At 40.9% G+C, this 23,200-nt stretch overlaps 1 protein-coding gene across 11 annotated transcripts in view; it reads right to left on the bottom strand.

The window, feature by feature from the left end:
- Nucleotides 1-23,200, bottom strand: part of RIN2 (Ras and Rab interactor 2) — a 104,129-nt gene that overhangs the window by 60,500 nt on the left and 20,429 nt on the right. For 4 of the 11 annotated variants that reach the window (XM_073339759.1, XM_073339761.1, XM_073339757.1 and 1 more), the window contains one exon: nucleotides 3,575-3,667. The exons of 2 other annotated variants lie outside the window; for them this stretch is intronic. In XM_073339759.1, coding sequence (XP_073195860.1) covers nucleotides 3,575-3,631 — 57 coding nt within the window. In that variant the 5' untranslated portion in view covers nucleotides 3,632-3,667. Of the gene's footprint in view, nucleotides 1-251; nucleotides 521-3,285; nucleotides 3,541-3,574; nucleotides 3,668-19,344; nucleotides 19,441-23,200 lie in introns of those variants that run through there. 5 more of the 11 variants (XM_073339763.1, XM_073339770.1, XM_073339758.1 and 2 more) reach the window with 4 other exon arrangements.

Below are 23,200 nucleotides of genomic sequence, written 5' to 3'. Positions count from 1 at the left end.
CTAGGCATACCAAATGTCTCTTCTGTAGACAAGGCATTACGGTAGTTTCCTGGGAGGGATTCAGATTCAGACAGCAAGAGATGTTTTCAGCCTTGGTGTGGGAAGGGTCACAGCTGTGAAATGTCTGGAATGTAACCTGCTGGGTGTGACTAGAACAGATGGGGAAGGCTGGGCAACTAAGACTCAGGCATCTATTACGTTTTAGCTTTTTATGTATGGTAGCAGCAATGCCAGGAGAAGAGAGTCAATACCATTATTTCTGAAAGATCCAGCTCTTCAGTGTCAAGTAGCCAAGTTTGCAGTAGTATGCCAATATTCTGAGACAAAAACAATCCAAACATTAATTCAGCACCAACCAGCCCTCCTAGCATTTCAGTCGCTACTTACAGGCCCTGTCTACATTAGGGAAAACTGTCCTTTTTTCAGCAGTGGTGTTACCAACAGTGTAAGGTGTAGCGCAGACTGGTCTGGGAGCAGAATGAAACAGAAATGCCTGTGTCTGGTCTGAACTACTGTTTATGCTGTCGGTAGAGCTGGGGCAGAATTACAGATAGTCCTAGTGGAGAGTCACTCTGTGCATACCTCTTCACTGCAGAGTTAACTCAGGCTTCTAAGCAGGTGTTGCCGCAATTCCTCTCCCATCCACACAAAATCCTCTCTCCCAAGTTTAGTGGGACTTTCAGTCCAAGCCAGCTGGCTCATCTGAGCCATTAGCCAAAACCCAAGTGTTGCTTTCATTTGGGTGGGTAATCCACCTACTTCGCACTAAGAATGCAGGCTAAACCACTCAGTGTCCTCCAGTTCCTTCCCACAATTCCCTACCATGTGCCCAAAATGACAAACAAGTTCTCCCACAAATCACTGGGAAAGAATCTGAGCAGTTGGCGTGCACAGCATCCTAGCAACACACATGGGGAAGCATAGCGCCAGTGTAGATGCAGTAAATGGGGTATGGCTTTGCAGCGTGGCTGCTCACACCCAGGCTGAGCTACCCAGGTTCTAATCACTTGGGTTGACTCGGCAATGAAAAGGGAGAACAGAAAAGGTCAAAAACTCAGCTAGGTCAAAAACTCAGCAGGATAGTTCCTGACACATGCGCCCTGGGGTGGTAAGAATTTGTAGCTGTGCACAAAGGGTGGGATTGGCGGTGGAGGGAGAGTGGGCGCAGTAGACTTTTTGTTCATGGGGAGCCTAAGGATCTGTGGAAAGCTCTGGCCCATTGGTTTGGGGAATCCACAGGGTGTACCTTCCCCAAGCTGATGCTCATAATTAGCTTAGTGGGGGTAAAAAACACTGTATCTGAAGTTAATGCTGTTGAGGAATTCAGGCACTTCCAAGATGTATTCAGTGGGATTCTGAGGAGACTATGATGCGTACAGCCGGGGCTGCACACTGTCACCCAGCTCTGAGCAGTTAGATCTCCCCTCCAAATCCACAGAACCCACAACAGGTGTCAGCGGTTCAGACAGTGTGCCAGGCTGTTGGTTCTTTTCCACTCTTCTATAAATGTCCTCCTGGCCCATTTCATGCAATTCTTACACTTTAGCTCTATTCTGCAGTGTAGAATGGAGGGGTTCATTGGCCCTTTTTATTGGAACACAGGATATCAGGACCTGTATGCCACCATGACAGCTAAAAACAGTATCCTAAGAATCAGAGTGTCACTGTATATTGTAACACCGTTTTCACTGTAATGTACAGGAGGATAATATGCAAAAGGGCAAGTATCATCAAAACCTCAGACATACACACACACACACCCCCCCCCCAGGAGTCAAATACATTTTCCACATCACAAACGAATGATTTTTATGTCAGCATGCAACCACCTTCTGTGTAAAAGCTTTCATTATATCCTTATCTTCAGGGGGGAAAAAGGATTTCTTAAATAAAATGAAAATATTCATATAAAATGAAATGCACTCCAGCAATACATTGCTGGTGCAACAGTGAGTTAACTAACTTGGGGCATGCTCTGCACATTAAGTATACTTTTACCATACCAACTACAGTAGTAATAAAAACATATTCATAGATTCCACGGCCAGAAGGAACAATTGTGATAATTTAGTCTGACCTTGTGTATAATACAGAGGCCATAATTCCCTGAAATAGTTTCCGTTTGGACTACAGCATCTATTTTAGTAATAATCCAGTACTGATTTTAAAATTGCCAGTGACGGAGAATCCACCACAACCCTTGGCAAATTGTTCCAACAATTAATTATTCTCACTGTTAAAAATTTCCTCCTTATTTCTAGTCTGAGTTTGTCTAAGTTCAACTTCCAGCCACTAGATCTTCTTATATCTTTGTGCATCATGGGGGTAAATTAATGTTGCTGTGAGAATTTTAACTGTTCCAATTTTGTGACTGTTGTGTTGAAATTTGCTGTCTTAATGTCACATGAAAAATGGCTGTTGCATTTAATTTCCTTGTTTTTATTTACAAATATATAACTCAGAGGAGTGGAAGAAAGAAAAATCCTGATTGTAGGACTGTGGTATTATACAATTATTCCATAGTGTTGCAGGTGAGCATGTAGTTTAAACTTAGTACATTATTTAACAGTAAATGCATGAACCCCACTTTTTCAGGTCACTTTTAACTGGGTGTTTTAAAATATGGTCTCAGAATGAACCATGAAGTGAGCTGTAGCTCACGAAAGCTCATGCTCAAATAAATTGGTTAGTCTCTAAGGTGCCACAAGTACTCGTTTTCTTTTTGAGAATGAACACAGCTATTCCTCACTGAGGACTAGCCATGTATGAAATCCAGAATTTTAAAAGTCCAGGCATTTGAGTTTATCAGTACATTAAAAAAAGTCTTAAATATCTGCTTAAAGTAGAAAAATAATACATTTTTTCATGCTCAGATAACTCAAAAACCATTAAAGAGTTTTTCTACGAGTTTTCATAAAATAATCTATGGACTGAAACTAAGCACAGAAAGATTCAACCAAAGGGAGAATTTTTTCAGAAAAATTATGAACAAAGCAAAATCAGGAGTTAGAATGAAAAAAGTCAAGGTTGTCTTGCAACTTTAACGACAGCAATACCTGCTGTACGAACTAACTATACGAACATGTGGGGGGGGGGTGTTTGGGGGTGTGTGTGTGTGTGTGAGAGATGTATATTGTCAGTAGCAGCTGCAGGAAAAGCCACGAGAAACCTTTACACAGAATGTATCGTTATATACAGTATATAGCAAAAACATACAAATGAAAGGACTGGACTTTAAATCAGACCTCAAAACTTGTAAAAAGAGACACATAGTAAGATGCTTACCAATTTACAAATAAAGCTCTCTACATATCAATGGCTGTTTGGCATATTCTGCAGCATCAGTTTCACATAAAGCCATGTGCTTTGTGTTTGTATTTGTCCGTTCAATTACAAAATCCTCAACTGCTGGAAGACAGGATAAACTTCCAACTGTGCTAAGGCAAGTTCTCGCAGCATAGCTTTGTAAAAGGACCAAGGTTCTCTGCAGCTGGTAGTGAGATTATAAACAGCCATACTTTTCAAAGCAAATGTGTCTTCCTAATTATTGAAGTAAATCAGATCTTCCTTTTACCTTAAAGAAACTTCCTCTCTTTTCCAGACAACGGGCTTCCATTGTCACAGACGACATCTACCCTGGGAAGACTCCACTGAACGTCTTGAACTCCTAAAAGTAGAGACATTTTTAATGGTTAGTCCAGTCTGTAGGAAATTCCTTTCTAAGCCACAGGAACAGTCACAACAACAGTGCTGCCAAGATCTTTTTCCGTCAACAACATAGTGCCATTGATTTCCCACCAAAGCCCTTACATATCCTTTTTGTCTATTATTTCCTATAAATTGCACTGCTTCAAAAGACAGCTACTAGGAGTTCCGTTTTCCCCCCCTTCCCCTTCACAACTGATCCTGTAATGCTCTCTGAGAGGATTTTAATGCACTCATTAAAGAAGAATGCTAAAACATAATGATTGCTTTGTTTGTTTGCTTGACCTCAGTCTGAAGTACAAATAGAACAAATGTTAGATGTCACCACAATCTGCTCCCAAAGATTACAGCTTTAATGTAGCTGATCAGAGAAAAAAAATATCACCAGCAAGGGACAGAAAACAAGTTACTGTAAATGTAAGAGGGGGGAAAATATCCTACTTTAAGACGGTGAAGTAATCATTAACCTTTCTGACCCTTGCATCAGCGAAATGTATATGGGGGGTGCAATTACAAAGATATCACTTTTTTCCATAGCTGAATAAAATGTGATTCACTATCCAGAAGAATATAATGATTGCACAAACATATCTATACTATATGCATGTATCCACAAATATATTTAGCTGATTAGCAATGTTTAAAAAACGTCTCAATTGACTCAAGTTTGTATTTCCTGCAAACATAGTAAACAAAGGCCAAAATCTGCAGTCGTGAGTCATCATTTTTCACTGTAAGTTAAAAACTCGTTCTCCTCCCCCAGCCCACCCCTTCATTAAATTACATTAGTTTATTATGTTGGAGTTTTCACCTAATTATTGCACCAAATCTTGGATGTGCAAAATGTACCACAGAAAACATGACGCTTGTTTGGATTATTTTGATGCACTCAGTGAAAAACTGAGTGCATCGAATAGCTGCAGTTTAAGTCTGAGTGAAAGTAGCAGCTGAGCCAAAAATGTCTGCTTGAAAAAAACCAAAACAACAGACACTCTTGCTTTCCTTTATTGGCATTATTAGAAGGACCCAAAAAGGGCAAAGACCAAGGTCAAGGACGAAGGAGGAGTTTAAAAAAAAATAATAAACGGGTGACGGAAAAGAGTGCAGAAGCAAAAGAAAAGACCTACAAAAGAATGAGAGGTAAAACTATGAGCTAGAAGAGGAGAGAGATAAAACGGAAGATTTTCTTTCATTTTAGCATGTAGCAGGAAGCTTACCATTCGCCCTACTCTGAACCTGTGCCCATTACTGGAGCTACTCTGAAAGTGCAGAACATTAGAAAAGGTGACCGTTTTTCACTTACAAGGTGCGTCTAGAAAGAAAAGTAGAAGGGCTGGGAAACTCATGAACAAGCCTGTTTTCAAGAGACTTTCAATCTGATTTTGCAGACTGCAGAGGTTCAGATACGAATCTGGAATTCTGTACCTTTAACCAAACTGAACACAAACTCCACTGGTTTACCAGGGTACTTTTACACTTCGAAGTGGAGGTGTAAATTCCAGCGGAAGGAGACATACCCATGTTAGCTCTGATCTATTTTTAGCACGGTAGCTTGAAGTATAGCCACAGCAGCATGAATACTGGGAGAGGCTAGCTGCCCTACTATGCGCCTAGTGTCTTGGATGGGGCAGTTGTCCTCTCCCACCACTTGTGCCACCATGGCTACACTTCTGTTTTTAGCATGCTAGCTCAATCTCTCTGTGCCTCAGTACAGAGAGTGCCTCAATCTCTCTGTGCCTCTCTGTGCCACAATAATCTCTCTGTGCCTCAGTTCCCTATCTGTAAAATGGGAATAAAACCTCTTCCCTTCTCCCACCCTCTTCTCCATTTAGATAGTAAGAGACTGCCCCCAAAGAGTTTCCTATGTTCATGTACAGGTTTCAGAGTGGTAGCCGTGTTAGTCTGTATCAGCAAAAACAACGAGGAGTACTTGTGGCACCTTAGAGACTAACACATTTATTTGGGCATAAGCTTTTGTGGGCTAAAACCCACTTCATCATCTCACACAGGAGGGTTCTGGTCGCAGCTGGGGCTGCTAGGTGCTACTGTAATGCTAACACCACCACCCCCCCACACACATACACATCCCAGAAGTGTTGAGGAGCTTTGGAGGAAAGATCAGCCCCAAAGGTTTTGGTCATGCTTTGTCTCCAAGCAGGAGTCTGGGAGCTCCATGAAGCACAGAAGGGAGTTCTCAACTCTCCCATCCACCCTTCAATGCCCCAGGACTCCTCTTGCTCTCAAGCTCTGCGTAGGGATCCCAGTAAAGAGAGAGATTCTTCCAACCTCCAATTCAGGGGCTTGCCTTCACTAGTGAGTTAACACAAGATATAGTTCAAGTGTTCTCTCTAACTTGGCCCCTATGCACACATGCAGACTCATCACTTGTGTGTACTGGCTGTAGTAAGACTAGCTGGTTGGCACGACCATGTGTGCAGACCTCGAGTCAGCTTCTCGTGAGAGCTGCTAACTTGATCTGTATGTAGTGTGGATGCAGGCTAGTACCACTACACAACCGTCAAGAGCTGTTCATCCTCCAATACCTTCCCACAACCACTAAGATCCCTTCCCTCTGTCCTTTTCTTGCAATCTACCTCTTTTCTGGTTTTCTGACAACATCCCCAAAGATGACAGCACCACAACTTGTAGCCAGCTCGCTAGCGGCAGACACCAAGGCTACCAGGGCCTATAAATTTGGGAGGAAGAACAGAAGTGGCAAGCTCTACAATGAGATTTCTAAACAGCTCACTGAGCTGAGAATCTAAGATATGGGACCACAGCACAGGAAGAATACCAAAGGGGTTTAGATGCTCTAGGAAAAGGCCACAGATCATATCCCAGGCTGGTAATTCCTGCTGATGTGCTCATATTATGAGGCGAACTGCGCCATTACCAGTGCCCCAAGTACACACCCCAATTTCACTCCAAAGGGTTTTATGGGCTTCTGTCAGAAAGGTGGATCAAGGGGAAGAGCATGATCTGGGGCACGTATGCAAGTTCCACCTCAGTCATCCCCACAGCAGCACGTTAGACAGGAAGTGCAAATGAGGACCAACTAACTGCAAAACTGACTAAGCATCAGATCCTCTGCTGGCACTGACTGCAAGGGAGCTACACCCATTTACAGCAGCTGAGGATTTGGCCTAAAGTACATAAACTGAAACAAAACAAATATTTATTTCCTCACTATCTTCCTTCAGTTACAGGCATCTTAGGCAGTTCTCTGTAACAAGTATAGGTAAAAAGAAATTAAGACAGAAATGCAATTTCCAAGTTGATGATGTCCCTTTAAAAGACAGCATCAAATTCATCCCCCATGCAACACCACAAACTTCAAGAGCCTTACACTGGAGATTTATGAGCTATGTAATTTAATTACACATCCCTCTCCACACATTCACATAAAACCGTGTCATTAATAACTTCATTTGTAAGAAATAGCCCTTTCACAGGAAATCTAATCTTCAGTTTTACTGTACATGATGTATATCTGCATACAGCACTGGTACTACCAAATAAGATGACGCCAAGATTTTTATTTTTAAATTAATTTTACTATTGCCACTTGTAGAAATGAAAAGTATGTTATAAGATTTCAAACACACACAAAACAAATATATTATGTTACAAATACTAAGAAAAAGAGCAACATTTACAGTGTGAAGATCTATAAACCATTAAGTCTAGCAGCGCAGGTGTTAGATTCAGCATCAATAATAAATAGCATCTGGAAAACTGCATCCTTTTCTTGTTGGGTATTTCAAGGCTGTATACGTTTGCATGGCTGCTATGGTTACTATTATTTGTATTAAAGTAACACAGAGGCCTCAACTGGGATCACGGTCCCATTGTGCTCAGCACTGTACAAACAGTACTCCAGAGATCTTACAGTCTAAACAGACAAGACAAAGGGTGGGAGGAAACAGAGGCAGGAAATGACTTACCTTACCCAGGGTCACACAGCAAGTGAATGACAGCACTGACAACAGAACCCAGCTCTCCCAACTGCCAGTCTAGTGCGCTATCTATTAGGCTGTTACTTCATCCCTATAATATCCAAATTTTGTTGATTTACATTATAATATGTATTTCAGGATTCAACTACTGAATTGCTACAGAGAGAGCCTCACTGCGGTAAACCAATCAAAGAAATTGATCACCTTTGCTTTCAGAGACTTTATAATAAACAAATTCCCAGCAAGGTAGCTGATTTCTTAAAGTGTACAGGAAAACCCAAGATCAAACTCAGTTGACTCTTCAACATTTCCCCCAAAATCTGACTCAAAAACCTTCTGCTAAACCAATTACAGTACTCTTAATTCCTCTTCCACACCAGTCCCTTATCCTCTTTAGAAGATCTTTCTAAATAATAAATAATAATGTATATTTCCTTTTGTGCTTCACATTAAAACAGAACTTTTCAGCTCCAAATATGCCTCTCTATTCAAGATCCAGCACGAAGTGCAACTTTATACATCAGCCAAGCCCTAGTTTCTGTGAAAAACACAGACTACTTAAATTACATCCATTCCTCCTCTAAAATATCCTGTTTCATCTCCCCTGTTGCCAGAGAAAGAAACAGCTTAATCTGCCCAGAGTAAGCTCCATGCATACTCTAGCATTTCACAATGAACTGAGCCACACTTGATCACACACTCATTTACTCAAATAAAGGTGTAAAACAGGCTGAAGTAGGTAAAGAACAAAAGCCTTCAGTTTAGCAGTGGCAACTGCCTTTCTCCTAAAACAGCACATATGGAACCATATAACCAGGAGATTAGGAAAGAAGTCTCATGAATTCTGGAAATAAAGCATAAGTTTTCAACAGATAGTAATTAATCATTGGAACAACTGCATAACAATTTTAAAATCAAAATTAGATGATTTTCTAAAAGATCTGCTCTAGGTCTTATTTTTTGGGACGTTCCATGGCCTGTGTTATACAGGAGGTCAAACTACATGATCACAGTGATCCCTTCTGGCCTTGGAATCTATGAATGAATATTTTAGTGCCACACTCTGAAAACCCACAAGCAAGGTAACAGCCCTCTGGCTTTTCTTATCAACAGGTAAATGTAACAAGAGAAAAAGGTTCCCTCATTAAATCTAAGCCTCTTATTTTACGGTATGTCCACACTGCAATCAAAGGTATGATTTTGCAGCTCGTGCAGGCATACCCCCACTAGCTTTAGTCTAGCTAGCGTGGCTAAAAATAGCAGTGAAGGTGCAGTCTTCAGCCCTGGCTTGAAATGGAAGTATGTACCCATGGTTCCAGGTGGGCTTTTTCAGCAGACCCTGAAGCCCACCACTACCTCTTCAGTGCTATTTTTAGCCACATTAGCTAGACTGTTGAGCCTATGCAAGCTGCAATCCCACCACCAATTTGCAGTGTAGACATAGCCTTAGAGACAGAGTGCAAAAAAAGATTTGGAAAGTTTCTTAACTAGTGAAAAATATTCACACCCATATCCTAAAAAACGGCTCAATGAATTTTAATGAAACTTTAAAAAAAAACAAACGTAGTGCTAAAATGAAGCAAGAGAAATTTTGGCTAAAATGCTGATGTACAGAGAGAGTTGTAAGAACAGAAGTGCTATGGTGACCTAAGGCCCCAATTCAGCTAACCACTAACAGCTTAAGTCCCATTCACTTTAACGGGACTTAAACCCAGGCTTACACATTTTGCTGCTTTGGGGGCTGAGCGATAGCATTGCTACCACAATTCTACAACAACAATTCCATCCAGGAATTAGAGGACTTGCATCTCCACCCAGGAATCAGGTAAGATGTCAGTGATAACGTCTGCCTCTGTTTTTCAGGAACCAACAGCTCTATGAGTTACAATGCAGCTAATGCACTGCATACTTTCACGAACACGAAACCAGCAAGATTACCGATGCTACCTTCCAGCTGGGTAGACAAAAGGTACGGACACAGATAGTTCCCATTAGTTACAGTTACACACAAAATGCTGTTCTGCTGTGAAAAACGTCATTGTGCAATTCTGTTTATTGTATCTCTCTACTTTCCAGATTAAATGTACTCTGTTTGAAACACTCCGTTTTCTTCTCTTAATTGCCAACCTCATAAACTCACTCTGAGATCTGAAAGTCAAACTGGGATTTTCCCTGTGCGAGCATCATCCTCGGTAATAGAGATTCTGCTGGTCAAACCATCTCCTCAGTTACACCTGTGCAATTCCCTTGTCTTCAAACATGCCCTGAGGAACATACGTGCAGACCCAGTCGTGGTTCAGCTGAATATGACACAGATGTAACAGGGGGCATAATTTGGCCTACAGAACCCGGATTCCTTGTGACAATCCATGAGAAGGAAAGAAAACAGTTTGGCTCTCAGATCCTGGGGTGAGATTACAGGACTAACAGTTAAAAACAAAACAAACTTTGCTAAGTAAGTTGACTGGATCAGGAAGTTACTGAGAAAAACATTAAGTGTGGAAACTTATGTTTAGGTCACGAAAAGAGCCATAAAATCATATTGAAGCTATACAGTAAACAGAGATAAGGGTTTATATTTATTTTTTTAAAAGGCATTTATATGGACATTCATCTTTTTTTTTTAAAAAAAGAGACTCTGAAAAAACCTCATGAAAGGGTAAAACACAATTTACTCACATATTTGAGTATCATCTCTGCAGGCTTACTTTTGTGTTGGGTAGTAAGTAGCCAGAAGAAAAGGTCAGGCCTTTTAAAGAGAGTGGTTATAATAATCTGATTTGTTCTGGGGTTGGTATGCTATATACAATTAAGCATTTATTACATTATATGTAATGAATGCATATTTATTATATTTTTAAAATTGATTGTCAGTTAAATATGATTCTGCTGTCATACCAGTTTTTGCCCAGAGCAACTCCACTGATTTCAGTGAAGTTACCGCCATATAAAATTGGTGGAACGCAGCACAGAATCAGGCCCAGGATGTCTACAATTCCTCCTTTTCCTCACTCAAACAGGCACTTTACACATGCAGATCAGGTGTAAAGGCAGCCTGAGAGTAAAGAAGCCTGAAACTAGGTGTAACTATAATTCACTCCACCTTTCTGGCCCTTGTACATGGCTAAAGCAATGTCAAGAGATTCTTAGTGTAAATGAGAATTCAGGCCAAAAAATATTTTTGCTCATACTATGAAATGATTGCAAAACAGAAGTTTAAAAGCCAAGGCATGCAAATAAAAGTTAAGCACACGCTTGAATGTTTTACTGAATCAGTGCCTAAAACCAGATATTTCTAATTTCAGTGCAGAGTGAAAAGAAAAGGAGGACTTGTGGCACCTTAGAGACTAACCAACTTATTTGAGCATAAGTTTTCGTGAGCTACAGCTCACTTGAATTTTTCTACCTGAAGTGAGAGGACTGGTGCCCCTACCATCCATGCTGACTACAATCTCAAAGTGCTGTCTAGGCCTTATCTACACCAGAAAATGTGGTTGTTTTAACTATGGTGGTCAGGGGTCTGAAAAATCCACACCCCTGATCAGCATAGTTAAGCCAATCTACAGCCCATGTAGTCTGTGCTAGGCCAATGGAAGAATTCTTCTGTAGACCTAGCTAGCGACTCTTGGGGAGATGGATATGTTGACTGGAGAATCCCTGCCATCAGCATAGGTTGGGTCTACGCTGAAGTACTACAGGGGCTCAGCTGTGCTACTGTAGCACTTTAAGCGTATAGGAGCCCTTAGTTATGCAGGAATGTTGGAGGAGGAGGAGGAATAGCAGATTAGAATGTTCTACTTTAAGTCTTGTTCCAGGAATTCATGCAACACATTAATTATATAAAATATATTAATAAGGAATGCAACAAAAAGGTGGTGAGTTACTTTGTTAAAAAAAACTAATCTATTTATCCGTGTAAATGTGTTGTTTAAGAAATACACATTTAATCTTAATCTGAACATATCTGCATATCTTTTGAAAGATACAAATACTAAAACTGGCTGTTAAGAGGTTTTTAAATTAAAAATGTAATATTAATAAAGGCAAAGTCCACTAAGTTCAGAGATTTTTTTTTTTTTTTAATTTAAAATGCTTCCAAAAACCAGTCAAATCCTTTGGTTCTCTTTTCCAACAACAATCAACAATGAAGCAGTTGTCACACTGCAGTTGTGAAATGGTGTTCAATTTAATAATCTTTTCAATGAAGAGTGTTAATGAAGACCAGTGGAAGCTCCCTTGGTGCCATGGAAACAATGACTATCAATAGGCTTGGAAGGATTAGATCTTTATTGATAAAGGTCAGTAAATATCCACTTCATTGTACATACAGAAACCAGCAAAAAATATTTCCATCAATAATATTTGAAATTTACAGATAGGCAAAGAAAGAAAAATGATGCTTCTGACTTCATGGAGCTATGCCATTTTATACCAGCTGAGGTTTTGGCCCATTTTGTGGGACAGAGACACACCAGAACAACAGTATTGCATAAAGCTCTAATAATTTCAGTTAACAAATTACATACACATAAGCAGTATTATCTAATTATACTGAACATGTAGTTTATATTACCTGTGTCGACCTACCTAACCCTGGCTAGTTAGAAAATGTGTATTCTCCTGAGTAAGAGACCCACCTGTGAAAAATGTTAGCTTGCTAACGCCACACAGCTTCTGATCCAAAGCCCATTTAAAAATCACTAGAACCTACTGTGGTTAGGGTCGTGTAGATAATCCCAGTGAGGAAAGCTCCAACATTTGTAGAATCCATTAACTCTGAGCAGTCTACTGAGTACTTTTTTTCTAGTATTCACACACTTATGGGGCCATATCATGCCTCAATCAGTGCATCCAACTCCCACTGACATCACTGGAAGCTACACACAAGAATAGAGGATAAAGGAGCCCTACCTAGTTTTCTGAGTCTAGACAGACCAGCCTGGAAAGCTACACAACCTAATCGAACAATAATCAAAGTCAGAGTAATCCCAAAGCACATTATCAGGGAAGAGTAGGTCCTGTACTTTTAGTTATCACTGTTGTTATTTATTAGGTCTCATTTAGCATCCCTCATGGGGAAAATAAACTCGTCTTTAGGACCATTTTCATTTTTGCCCTGTGTTTCTCTCCCTCCACATCCTCCTTCCTGTTTCTCTCCCCTTTTCTGTCTTTGCATCTCTCCTCCTTTCTTCTCCCTTCCCTGCAGGAGCTACCAATTCCTGGAACCTGTGGGTTTACTGCAGCCCAGTTCCCAATCCCATCTGATACAATGACCAGTGATGAAACAGTTAACAATAGCAAGTACAGTGCATGCACTGGATTTGGAGTTAAGACCCCAATCAGATTAATGGAGAAGCTGATGAGTTCACACCCTCGCAGTGCCCTTGTTTCAGGCTGTCTGCAGACTCAGGAAGACAGAACTGAATTAGATACATTCATTTCATATTTACAAGCTTTCCTTTGACACTATGAGTGCTAGAAACTTTAAAAAAAGATAAGCAGATTCCACAGAATCGAATATGCTACAGGGAATGCATAAATACATCAAGCAGCCCAGATCCAGCCCATAAGCTAGGTATCTGAAAGCTCTGAACTGAAGCAATGGAGAAAAAGTCAGTGCAATGCAGCATTTGATGCTGCAATTGCTTTTTCTGTTACAAAGTAACAATTTTACTGTCAAACTCAACTACTATCCCAGCTGGCTCAAAAAGATCAGGGGTGGGATTTTCGGCAGTGCTCAGCACTGACCTAACTCTTCTACCACTGAAGACAACACTGAGTGCTTTTGAAAATCCCACTCTAGATCCCATTTTTGTTACTTAAAAGTTGTCAGGATAGAGACGGTCTTTTTTGTTGTTGTTGTTATGTTTGCATAGTGCCTAGCATAATGGAGCCTCTGATGCATGACTGGGGCTACTAGGAGCTGCTGCACTGCAATTAATAGATAATTATTGTTACTCCCTGCCATGGAAGAATAGTACCAACTAGGGTGACCAGATAGCAACTGTGAAAAAATGGGTCGGGGGGAGAGGCGGTAATAGGCTCCTATAAAGAAAAAGTCCCAAAAAATGGGACTGTCCCTATAAAAACGGGACGTCTGGTCACCCTAGTACCAACTATAAGGCCAATCCTCAGCACGTGCAAACTGGCATAGCTCCATTGCGGTTGCTGGAGTTATAATCATTTACACATTTTAAAATCTGGCCCCTTGCCTTTCATTTATCCAGTGTCTGATTATGATATAGTAGCTGAAATATACTCTTCACCACCTCAGTACAGAAAGATATGCTAGTTGTCTGGAAGTATTATTTATGTACCTAGTAGGCCATTGTGAATCGCCACCACATATCACATCACAGCAATAATGTTACAGCAATAAAGAGTAAATATAGGGTTTTTTAACTTAAATTAACAAAATGCTAACAACAACCCCAGCAACAAAGCTGCACTCAATTTTTCAGTGAATCTTTTTTCTGGGGGTTATATTAAAAGCTCCCTAGCTTTAAGAAAATGTAGGCTACATACATTTTTCAAACTCTTTTTAATGAGAAGGAACATTTCTAAAAATCAGATTTGCTCTTCGGGGTAAATTAAAAGACAGACTCAAAACTTCAGATTGTAATCACATCATATGAGCCTCACACCTTTTATTTCCCATTTTCTTGGTGCAACTGCATTGCCCCATCAAAAGAATTGTATTTTATTTCTAATCCACAAAGCCCTAGGTTGTCTAATTCCGATGTCCTTATCTGGATGTTGGCAAACTTAAATTCTTCCCTTTGAAATTATTTCCTTTTGGAGGTCAGCTGAAGGCCTAGTTCAAGCACCACATTGATGCAACCAAACACAGTATCACTTTGAATATCTATCAATTAAGGGCCTCAGTATGAAAACTATCTTTGGTGCCAGGATTTTAACAGACCTCTTAACTCAAACGTTGCATTGTGTTAGTACAGCTGTATCCACAAGCAAAAGTAAGAGAATTATATTAAAAAGGATTCCAACTTCCGTCAGTTTTCTGACTGCAGAAAGAGATTATATTCATTCTTTCAAATTATGTAACTGTCTTATGCCCCTATGTAAGGTGCCCCTTTACTCCCCTGCATGGGGTACCTGCATCACAGATCGGACTATGGGGAGAAGGGGGAAGAGCAGCTCCCATGGGGCAACTACTCTCCTTCTTGGGCAGGTGGGCAGTTGGGGCAGGCATTGGGCATTGACTATAGTGATGTCACAGATAACTTCTCTCCCACCTCCTCCCAAACCATGGAGGAAGCAGGGACCAGAGCTGTTCCTAGAGCAGTGCAATTACAACCCACTGCTTACTTTGGTCTCACAGTAATTCCACAATCTAGCTTTAAGGGATTACATATACTTATACTATATAATACTATCCTAACACTGACAGTTTAACAGTTCCTATACTCTCTCTATGCACCTGTATATAATTGCTTACCCAACATTAAATTCAGCAATACACACACACTCAACAGTAATTTCCTATATCCTATATTGTACACATATACACACATGAACTCCAAGGGACTGAGAATAGAGAACATAAATAAAATCTACTCAATATAGTAAGTAACCTATAAAGTATAAAACCTATGGATGATTATATTTTTAAACCAATCTTTAAACCAAGTTTTTAAGTAACTTGCCAGAACTGACACAGACGTCCTCAGATTACAACGAAGTGGCATTTTTTGTCTAAGCCTCCAAAGAGTCAGTTTCCTGTTGTCCCTAGACTGACCACAAAATGGCAACAACGGCAACCTAGTAAAATCAGGGACCAGAGAATAGAGGTGAAATGAAGCATACGTCCACAGAGCAGAAGCAGTGTCCTTACACAAGTGTTTGCCATCCAATGGCCACGGCATATTTGTCTGAAGAAAGGGGAGATTCAATACTGTGCTGAAGGCATGCTCTGTAAGTAATCCATTCTATTAATTTTGAGAGCAGGAATGGCCAGTATGTTACTCAAGCATAAAGGTCAAGATTCTAAGAAATAGCTAGTGATTTTTGGTGCCTCAGTTTCTAGGTGCCCAACCTGAGACATCTCAAAACGTGGCCTGATTTTCAGAAAGTCCAGGGCACCCACCACATGAAAAAATAAGGCCATTTTAAGATGTCTGACTGAGGTTGAAACTTCAAAAATTTAAGCCCTTGCAAATTGCTACTTTCTTTTGAAAATCTTGATCTAAAATTGCCATGCACTGTCTAATTAGCCTGAAAACACTTAACTATTTTCTTATATTCATGTCTTTTTTGCCCTCATGTCAGGAACCCAGTGGTTCAACTCAATCAAAGTGATGACTAAAAGCACTCCTTATATTTGGATACTGCTCTCACTCTTAAATCCATCCTGCTACACTGTAACTGTGATACGCAGACCACACTGAGAGGAGCTGAGTGCAGCAAGCCAGGCCTTAGGTCATAAATAAGCCAGCAATTCAGTCACGGAAGTCACGGATTCTATGACTTTCTGCGACCTCCGTGACTTTCGCAGCTGCAATGGCTGATGCAGCTGATCCCAGAGCTGCCCAAGCAGCTGGCCCCTGGGGAGCACTGTAGCAGCAGTCCCAGGGGCAGCCCTAAGAAGCACCTGAGCAGTGGGCCCAGGGCCTCAGAGAAGGGGTGGCTGGGGGCAGTCAGCCCCGGGACTCCCACAGCAGCAGCATCCGGGGCCCCCCAGAGCAGCAGCATCCGGGGCCCCAGGAGCTGCTAAGTTTTGTCATCAGGGCTATTTATATAGTAAAAGTCATGGACCGTTCACGGACCGTTAATTTTTATTTATTTCCCATGACCTGTCCGTGACGTTTACTAAAAATACCGATGACTAAATCTTAGCCTTATTCATAAGCAGAAGACCTGTCATGGTTCCCACCAATCTGGTTAGCCCAAACAATAATAATTTGCATTTCTAGAGCTCCTTCCATCCAGCCTACAAACAGTTTTACAAACACAAATGAACTAGTCCTCCAGCTCCCCTGTGAAGCAGGTATTCCTATTTTACAGTGTTTTCTCAAAGACTTGTAGGGTTTTTGCTGAAATGGAGCTCTTGCCTCATTCACGCCGCACTTAGACAGGAATTTTCAGAGGTCCTCGGTAATGGCTGTTGGCTGGTTCTCAATTAAGACAATTCCGATCCCAGTGTTAGGCCAATAGCAAATGGTTTTGAAAATTCCAAATTCTGTATATGATTGACTTTCAGGATTCTGTTTGTTTACATTAAGTAGCGTGCAGTAAAAGATACTACTCTTATGCAGGACAGAGTTAAATAAGCAACCCTAACTTTGTATCTCCTGACTTTTTAGTGCTCAGAAATGCCACCTTGATATTTTCAGCACACACACACACAAGATACCAAGGTAATTTGAAAAAGCTGCTTAGATGCTCTGTAGTATTTCAGTGAAAAGAAAACATGCATCTTTTTGCCATTTCAGTATTTTTAAGACTATTAAATATAATTGCATTCAAGTTCATAATTATCAAATGTTATTTGTCAAATTATAATACTGGAGCAGTTTATAGTTTTTACTAGTCTGCTATTCTAGATATATCAGTTCTGTTTAATAGATCATTTTATTTTAGAATTATAGTATCTATTATGTAAATGCAAAATAATTAGTATTTAATTTTTTTCCGTTCTGCAAATTTATTATGATGAAAACATCCTGGAGGATATTTTTAGTGATTACTTTTCACTAAATTCTGGAGATTAAGAAAGTGAAAGATTTTTCCATTTAAAGTAGCTAATGCATTAGAGGCCAAATCCAATGCCTTTAAGGTCAACAGAAAGATTCGTATCGATTTCCACGGGCACTGGATTGGGACCCAAATTACAGTGCACGAAACAGCTTGCACAAAAAGCCAATGAAGTATTTAAGACAGTAAACCTGTCACTCCAAATTATATTTTAAAATAGAAGTAATTTATAGTACTCACCCGTTTTTGTTGCATGCAATTTCTTAGTGTATTTGCTACAATTAATTGTGCATCTGGACTTCAGCACAGCATTAGAAGTTGAGGTAATGATTTACTAGAAGGAAAAGTAAATTCTAATTGTGCTACTAACCTTGAACTGTCTTATGTAAGGTTTCAGAGTAGCAGCCGTGTTAGTCTGTATCCACAAAAAGAAAAGGAGTACTTGTGGCACCTTAGAGACTAACCAATTTATTTGAGGATAAGCTTTCATGAGCTACAGCATGCATCTGACGAAGTGAGCTGTAGCTCACGAAAGATTATGCTCAAATAAATTGGTTAGTCTCTAAGGTGCAACAAGTACTCCTTGTCTTATGTAAGACATTCTAAGAGCCTATCTTTTAGAATTTCAAATAATTTGGCTCCCATTACTCTAACATTTTACTTATGAAGTGGGGTATCACCTGCTTGTCCTAAAAAACCCAGTACTTTCAGAATTTTTATTTTTTGAAGAACTCCCAGTATAGAGCTGGTTGCCCCTTTACAGCTGGCATGCTGCATGTCCTAGGAACACAAGTTAATGTTCTTGTTTTAACTCTCATATTGGTTAAAGTTTAATATTAGTTATCTTTGTCAGAGGATAGGGAACCATATGGTGGAAGAGGGGAAAGAAGATCCAGTGGGTAGGGCAGTAACCAAGACTTGGGAGACCTGGATTTGAGTGGTCTGCCACAGATTTCCTTTGTGAACTTGGGCAAGTCCCCAGTCCCTCTGTGTTAGTTCCCTATCTGTAAAAACAGGAATAGCAGCACTGCCCTGTCTCACAGGGGTGTTGTGAAAATAAATGCATCAAAGAACATAAGGCGCTCAGATACTATGGTGTTCTGGGGGCCCTGTAAGTACCAGCAGTAGATAGGCAAAATACAGGAAGGCAATAAGCAGGAGGGAAAACATAAGAACAGTGGGGTGAGGGCAGAGAGCAAAATCAGTAGAGGCCACAAGAAAGAAAGGAGAAAAGATGGTTGTGCATAACAGGGAACCCTGTTCCAGTAAAAACACTGGAGATGAGGATAAGGAGACAACATGTGACTACCATACAACACTAAAAGTCTGTGACTGCATAATAATAATAATTTAAAAATGGAAAGGTACCTTCCCCCCCTCCCAACCAAGAAAGAGAACAGACTGAACATTTTGGACCAGCTGGTGTAAATCTTTTGAAATTCTTTGACTTCAGAAATATCATGGTTGAATTTTCATCATGTCTGTTGGGAAACATTATTGACTTTGAATTCTCACAAGCAGTTACAGTTTACTAACTTTACTGTTAGTAAATTATACATACAAATTACATAGTCTCCGGCAGAGACGACTCTGGCCTGCCGATAGTGGGAGGGCAGTGGCTTCAGCAGATGTTACTGAGCATGTTCAGTCCGTGTGAGCATGTTCAGTACAAGTGAAGCAGCAAATTGGGGAGGGCATGTGACCCCACACGACACCCCCCCTTTCCACACACACACACACCCTCCAGTCTCAGGGGGCTTTTTGTTCGTGAACAATTGTGCATGAAATACTTCTAACAAAGAGACCAGTTGTTTTTATGATATCAGAACCTTCACCTCCTGCCGAGAAAGTTAATGCATGGATATCCCACATTATATGAACCATAAATAAGGCCATCTATTATTCATCCCCACCACCCACATGAGACAGGATTTACAGCCAGTTTTCACTTATTTTCTCACTGAACATTCACCTGTAAGATATTTTGCAAAAATACCATCAGCTCCTTTTAGTCCTCTCTTCTGCAGCACACTCTTCTAAGCTGCTGTCAATTCCTCTTGAAGATACACTGTATAAATACAGTGAGTCATTAAGTTTAGTACCAGGGAAAAGCACATTTATGACTCACTCATTGAAAGAAAAGGTTTTCATTGGAAAAAACCACAGACATGAAACGATGGTGGGTAAATGTCTCTATTTATTCATTTTCTGCCTTATCACACACAAAGACTGCCGCAGACAAATACTTTATCTAACGAAAACAGACTTTTATTATCCCACAGAATAACAAAAAACCCTCCAACTAAATTTAATAGACATTAATGAGAGCAGGCCTAAAACAGAGCTCTAAACACACACAGCTTTGATTGTCCTATATTCAGTTAGAATGCATTGGTGATATGCTGGTATGAAACATTCTGTATCAGATAACTACTATTATTTAGCTTCACTTTGGAACAGGACCAGACTGGTGATGTGAGTAAGCCACACAGATGAATAAAATGATCATAATACCCCACTGCCCCTCCCCTTAAAGTGTACTGGTGGCAATAGGGTATTAAGATCCCTTTAGGGAAAATTACTGTCTTGCTCAGAACGTGTAATTTGTTCTTGAATCATACTCTCTCAACTAAACTATGGAAATAAACAGGGACTGAGCCATGTACAGCATTGCACTGATTCACAGACAAGTGTGCCAACATACCAAGCAGGATAATCCTCAAAGCACAACCATTTTCTTGTCTTTTCAGTGAGGCTAGCTACATATCACAGTGGATGAAACCTCTGGAAAAAAAACGTTTTATTGGCCCTTACTTCTCATCTAATATGTTTGGTGCTCTAAGATTCTGAAGTTCTCCAGAATGCACTAAACACACCACTGTTCTGCTACGTTAAAGCAAACTTTACAGGTACCCGAGATTAATGCAAAATTTGGCTTTAAACAGAAACATAACTGCAACCTGGACGATAACACAGCAAGGCACTGCTCCATGTTATTGAGGTTACAGCAGTTTATATATCATAGGAAAACGGAAACAATTGTACCCTGTGGAATCTTTTTAGTAATGGTACCCTGTGGAATCTTTTTGATAGAGTGTTATTCTCACACTGTTAGGACCTCAGCTACCCTTCTTAAATAGTTCATAGCGAGTATTACAGCATCCCCTTGAGTTTTGCCATCCCTTCATGTTTCAGAGATGCCTATTCTGTCAAGGCTCTATTCCCTGTACTCAACACCTGCCCCTCCTGCAGTTTAATTTCTCTCCTAGCCTGTGCTGGAGACAGATACATTTGTATTCTTGAGATCCCTACCAGATGTCTTTGGCAAACGCCAGTGTCCCTTGGCACCTGCCAGCTTTCCTCCAGCTCCTAGTTTTAATAATCAACCCTGCAAAACATAGTCAGCCAACCATCTGTGCCAGCAATCTGGTTCCACTTTGGTTAAGGGAGATCTTTCCCTTTTCTAAACAGTTCTTCAGTGCCTTATAAATGTAACTTACTCCACTTGATATCATCTCCACACACAGACATGCTGCAGTCCCTACTGTCTTGCTGTCCTTATCCACAGAACTGGAAAAAATCTAGCATAGGGGTTCTGGATGTGAGTCATTTTCTTAGTTTAGCACCAGGGAAATGTAGCATCCAGGTCCTCTCTCCTAGGCCTCTCTTTATTAGTAGTACCAATATGAACAACCACAGTGGGCTCTTCCCAAGCACTCACTAGAGAAGTGCCATAACAGTAGAGTTGTTAGAATCGCTGAGGGTGCTGGGAAATAGGTTTTAGTGCTCTTCTGGAAAAGAATAAGTTAGCTTGTTTGAGTAATGCAACTAACATCTGGGGGAAGTGATTAAATCCCATCTCTTTCCAGAGACCATAAAAAAGAAAACTGCCTGTGAGTAAAAATTGTTCTTTCAGTTGTATGCCATAATTTCAAGACCTGTTTTTAATATGGCAATATTGAGACAACGTTTTGTTGCTACTGCCATTAGTGCCAGCCAACAGTATTTCTCTCGATAGATAACAACCCTGGCAAAATGGTCCAAAAATATATATCACCATCCCTGATAGAAATCTGTTCACGTATCCTTAAACACCAATACGTGCACTTCTACATGCACACACTCATGGACACCGATACATGCAAACTTCATACCAATCTCTCACCCACACACACAAATCCTCTTTGTGTCTCAAACTACACAACCACACACCCCATCATTCACTCAGTTCTGAAGGCTACCTCATTCAGGCACATGCCTGCCATTCACCTCTCCATTTACCCTCAGCCTATCAATTCTCTACCCACACCCCAAATTCACCAGTTCTCTTCTCCGACCCACCTTTCAGTACCATCTATCCACAGTTGCACCAGCCATATAAGCCCTACCCTGGCTTCCTCATGATTGCAGCATCTTTCCCTCAGTTGAGCCTTGAGTCTTCCCCTAATGGAAGCCCTCTCACCTCTCCTGCTGGCTGCTCCCCTTCCCCAGTCCCCCCAAAAAAGGCTGGAGGTCCTGCTCTGTCCCTTCTTCCACTTAAGGAGTTGCCACCAGGGCTGCTAGAATATTTTGGCCTCTCCCTAGAGGTGGGTAAGGAGCTGGGTATTATCTGTTCCTTTTACTAAGCCTGGGGAAGCAATCGCTGGAACTGGGCAAGAGGAGGAGCCAGCTAGGACCAGCCATGGGAGAAAGCCTCAGAGTGGTTAAGTAGGAGCGCCACTGGTATGGCATCTGGTGAGGAGGGCACCATCCTCGCCCAGGAGAGGTAGAGCCCGGAAGGGCTGCTGATAATCCCTCCCCTTCCTCTTGGGACCAGAGGATTCAGCTGTTACACAACTGACCCTCCACATGTTCTGCTGCTGAAGGCAGAGCAAGGGACAGGCTTAAAAGTGTAACAGCAGCGCCAGCTCCTCTCCTACTGCCTGGCAGCTGGTTACACTCAGCTCATGTTTTTAAGGTTTTGTTCACAGCCTTAAGGGCGAGAACCTTTTTTAACATTTATTTTAAATAAATTGAGTTTCTGCAGAACCTGACCACATTAGTCTCCCTTGCCCAAAGATACTATTACAAATCAGAGGCAGCGTGTCCTAGCGGACCGGGACTCAGAGGAGATGACCCGCATTCTAATCCCAGCTTTGCCCCATTTGCCGTGTCCTTGGACAAGTCACTTTCCCCTCTCTGTGCCTCTGTTTCCCCTCCCACCCACTGTCCACCTTGCTGATTGAGACTAAGTTCTTTGGGCCAGGGAATGGCTCCTACTATGCATTTGTGGAGTGCCTAGTGCAAGAGGCAGCATTCTACGTGCTGCCATAGTATAAAATATGATAATAAGCATACATCTAGTGGCAACATCCGTCTGATAAAATGAATTTACTGCAGACCTTTGACTGCCTCAGCCCATTAATCTCTCTTTGCCAGGATTACTAACATTCCAATCCTGTGAGCAGCTTCAAACAGCTGCCATTTCTTTAAGCAGCCTACCACAAGCATGCTTCCTTTCTTTCTTCCCCCCAATGCGGAATTTCACATGAACATACCCATCCCACACCCACATACAAGTTACACAGGTGGCACCTTTTCATAGTCACTCCTAGAACAGTGAGTTTAAGATCTGTGATCTCATGACTACCAAGGCTAGATCTTGGGGAGTTTACCCCTGGAACATTGCTGCTTTCCATTAAGACAAAGCACATGCATCTAGTCCCGGGCTGTCTAGAGATATTAAATATTTAAAGATGATTCTTTTATGTCCAGAAAAGCTACTTTAGGTTATTTGCAGAAGTTCTACAAAACATATTAGTTATATTTCTTTCTCTCCCTCTGCTTCT

This window comes from Lepidochelys kempii, chromosome 3 (genome assembly GCF_965140265.1).
Source record: "Lepidochelys kempii isolate rLepKem1 chromosome 3, rLepKem1.hap2, whole genome shotgun sequence".
NCBI lineage: Eukaryota > Metazoa > Chordata > Testudines > Cheloniidae > Lepidochelys > Lepidochelys kempii.
This window is presented reverse-complemented; position numbering and strand designations above follow the sequence as displayed.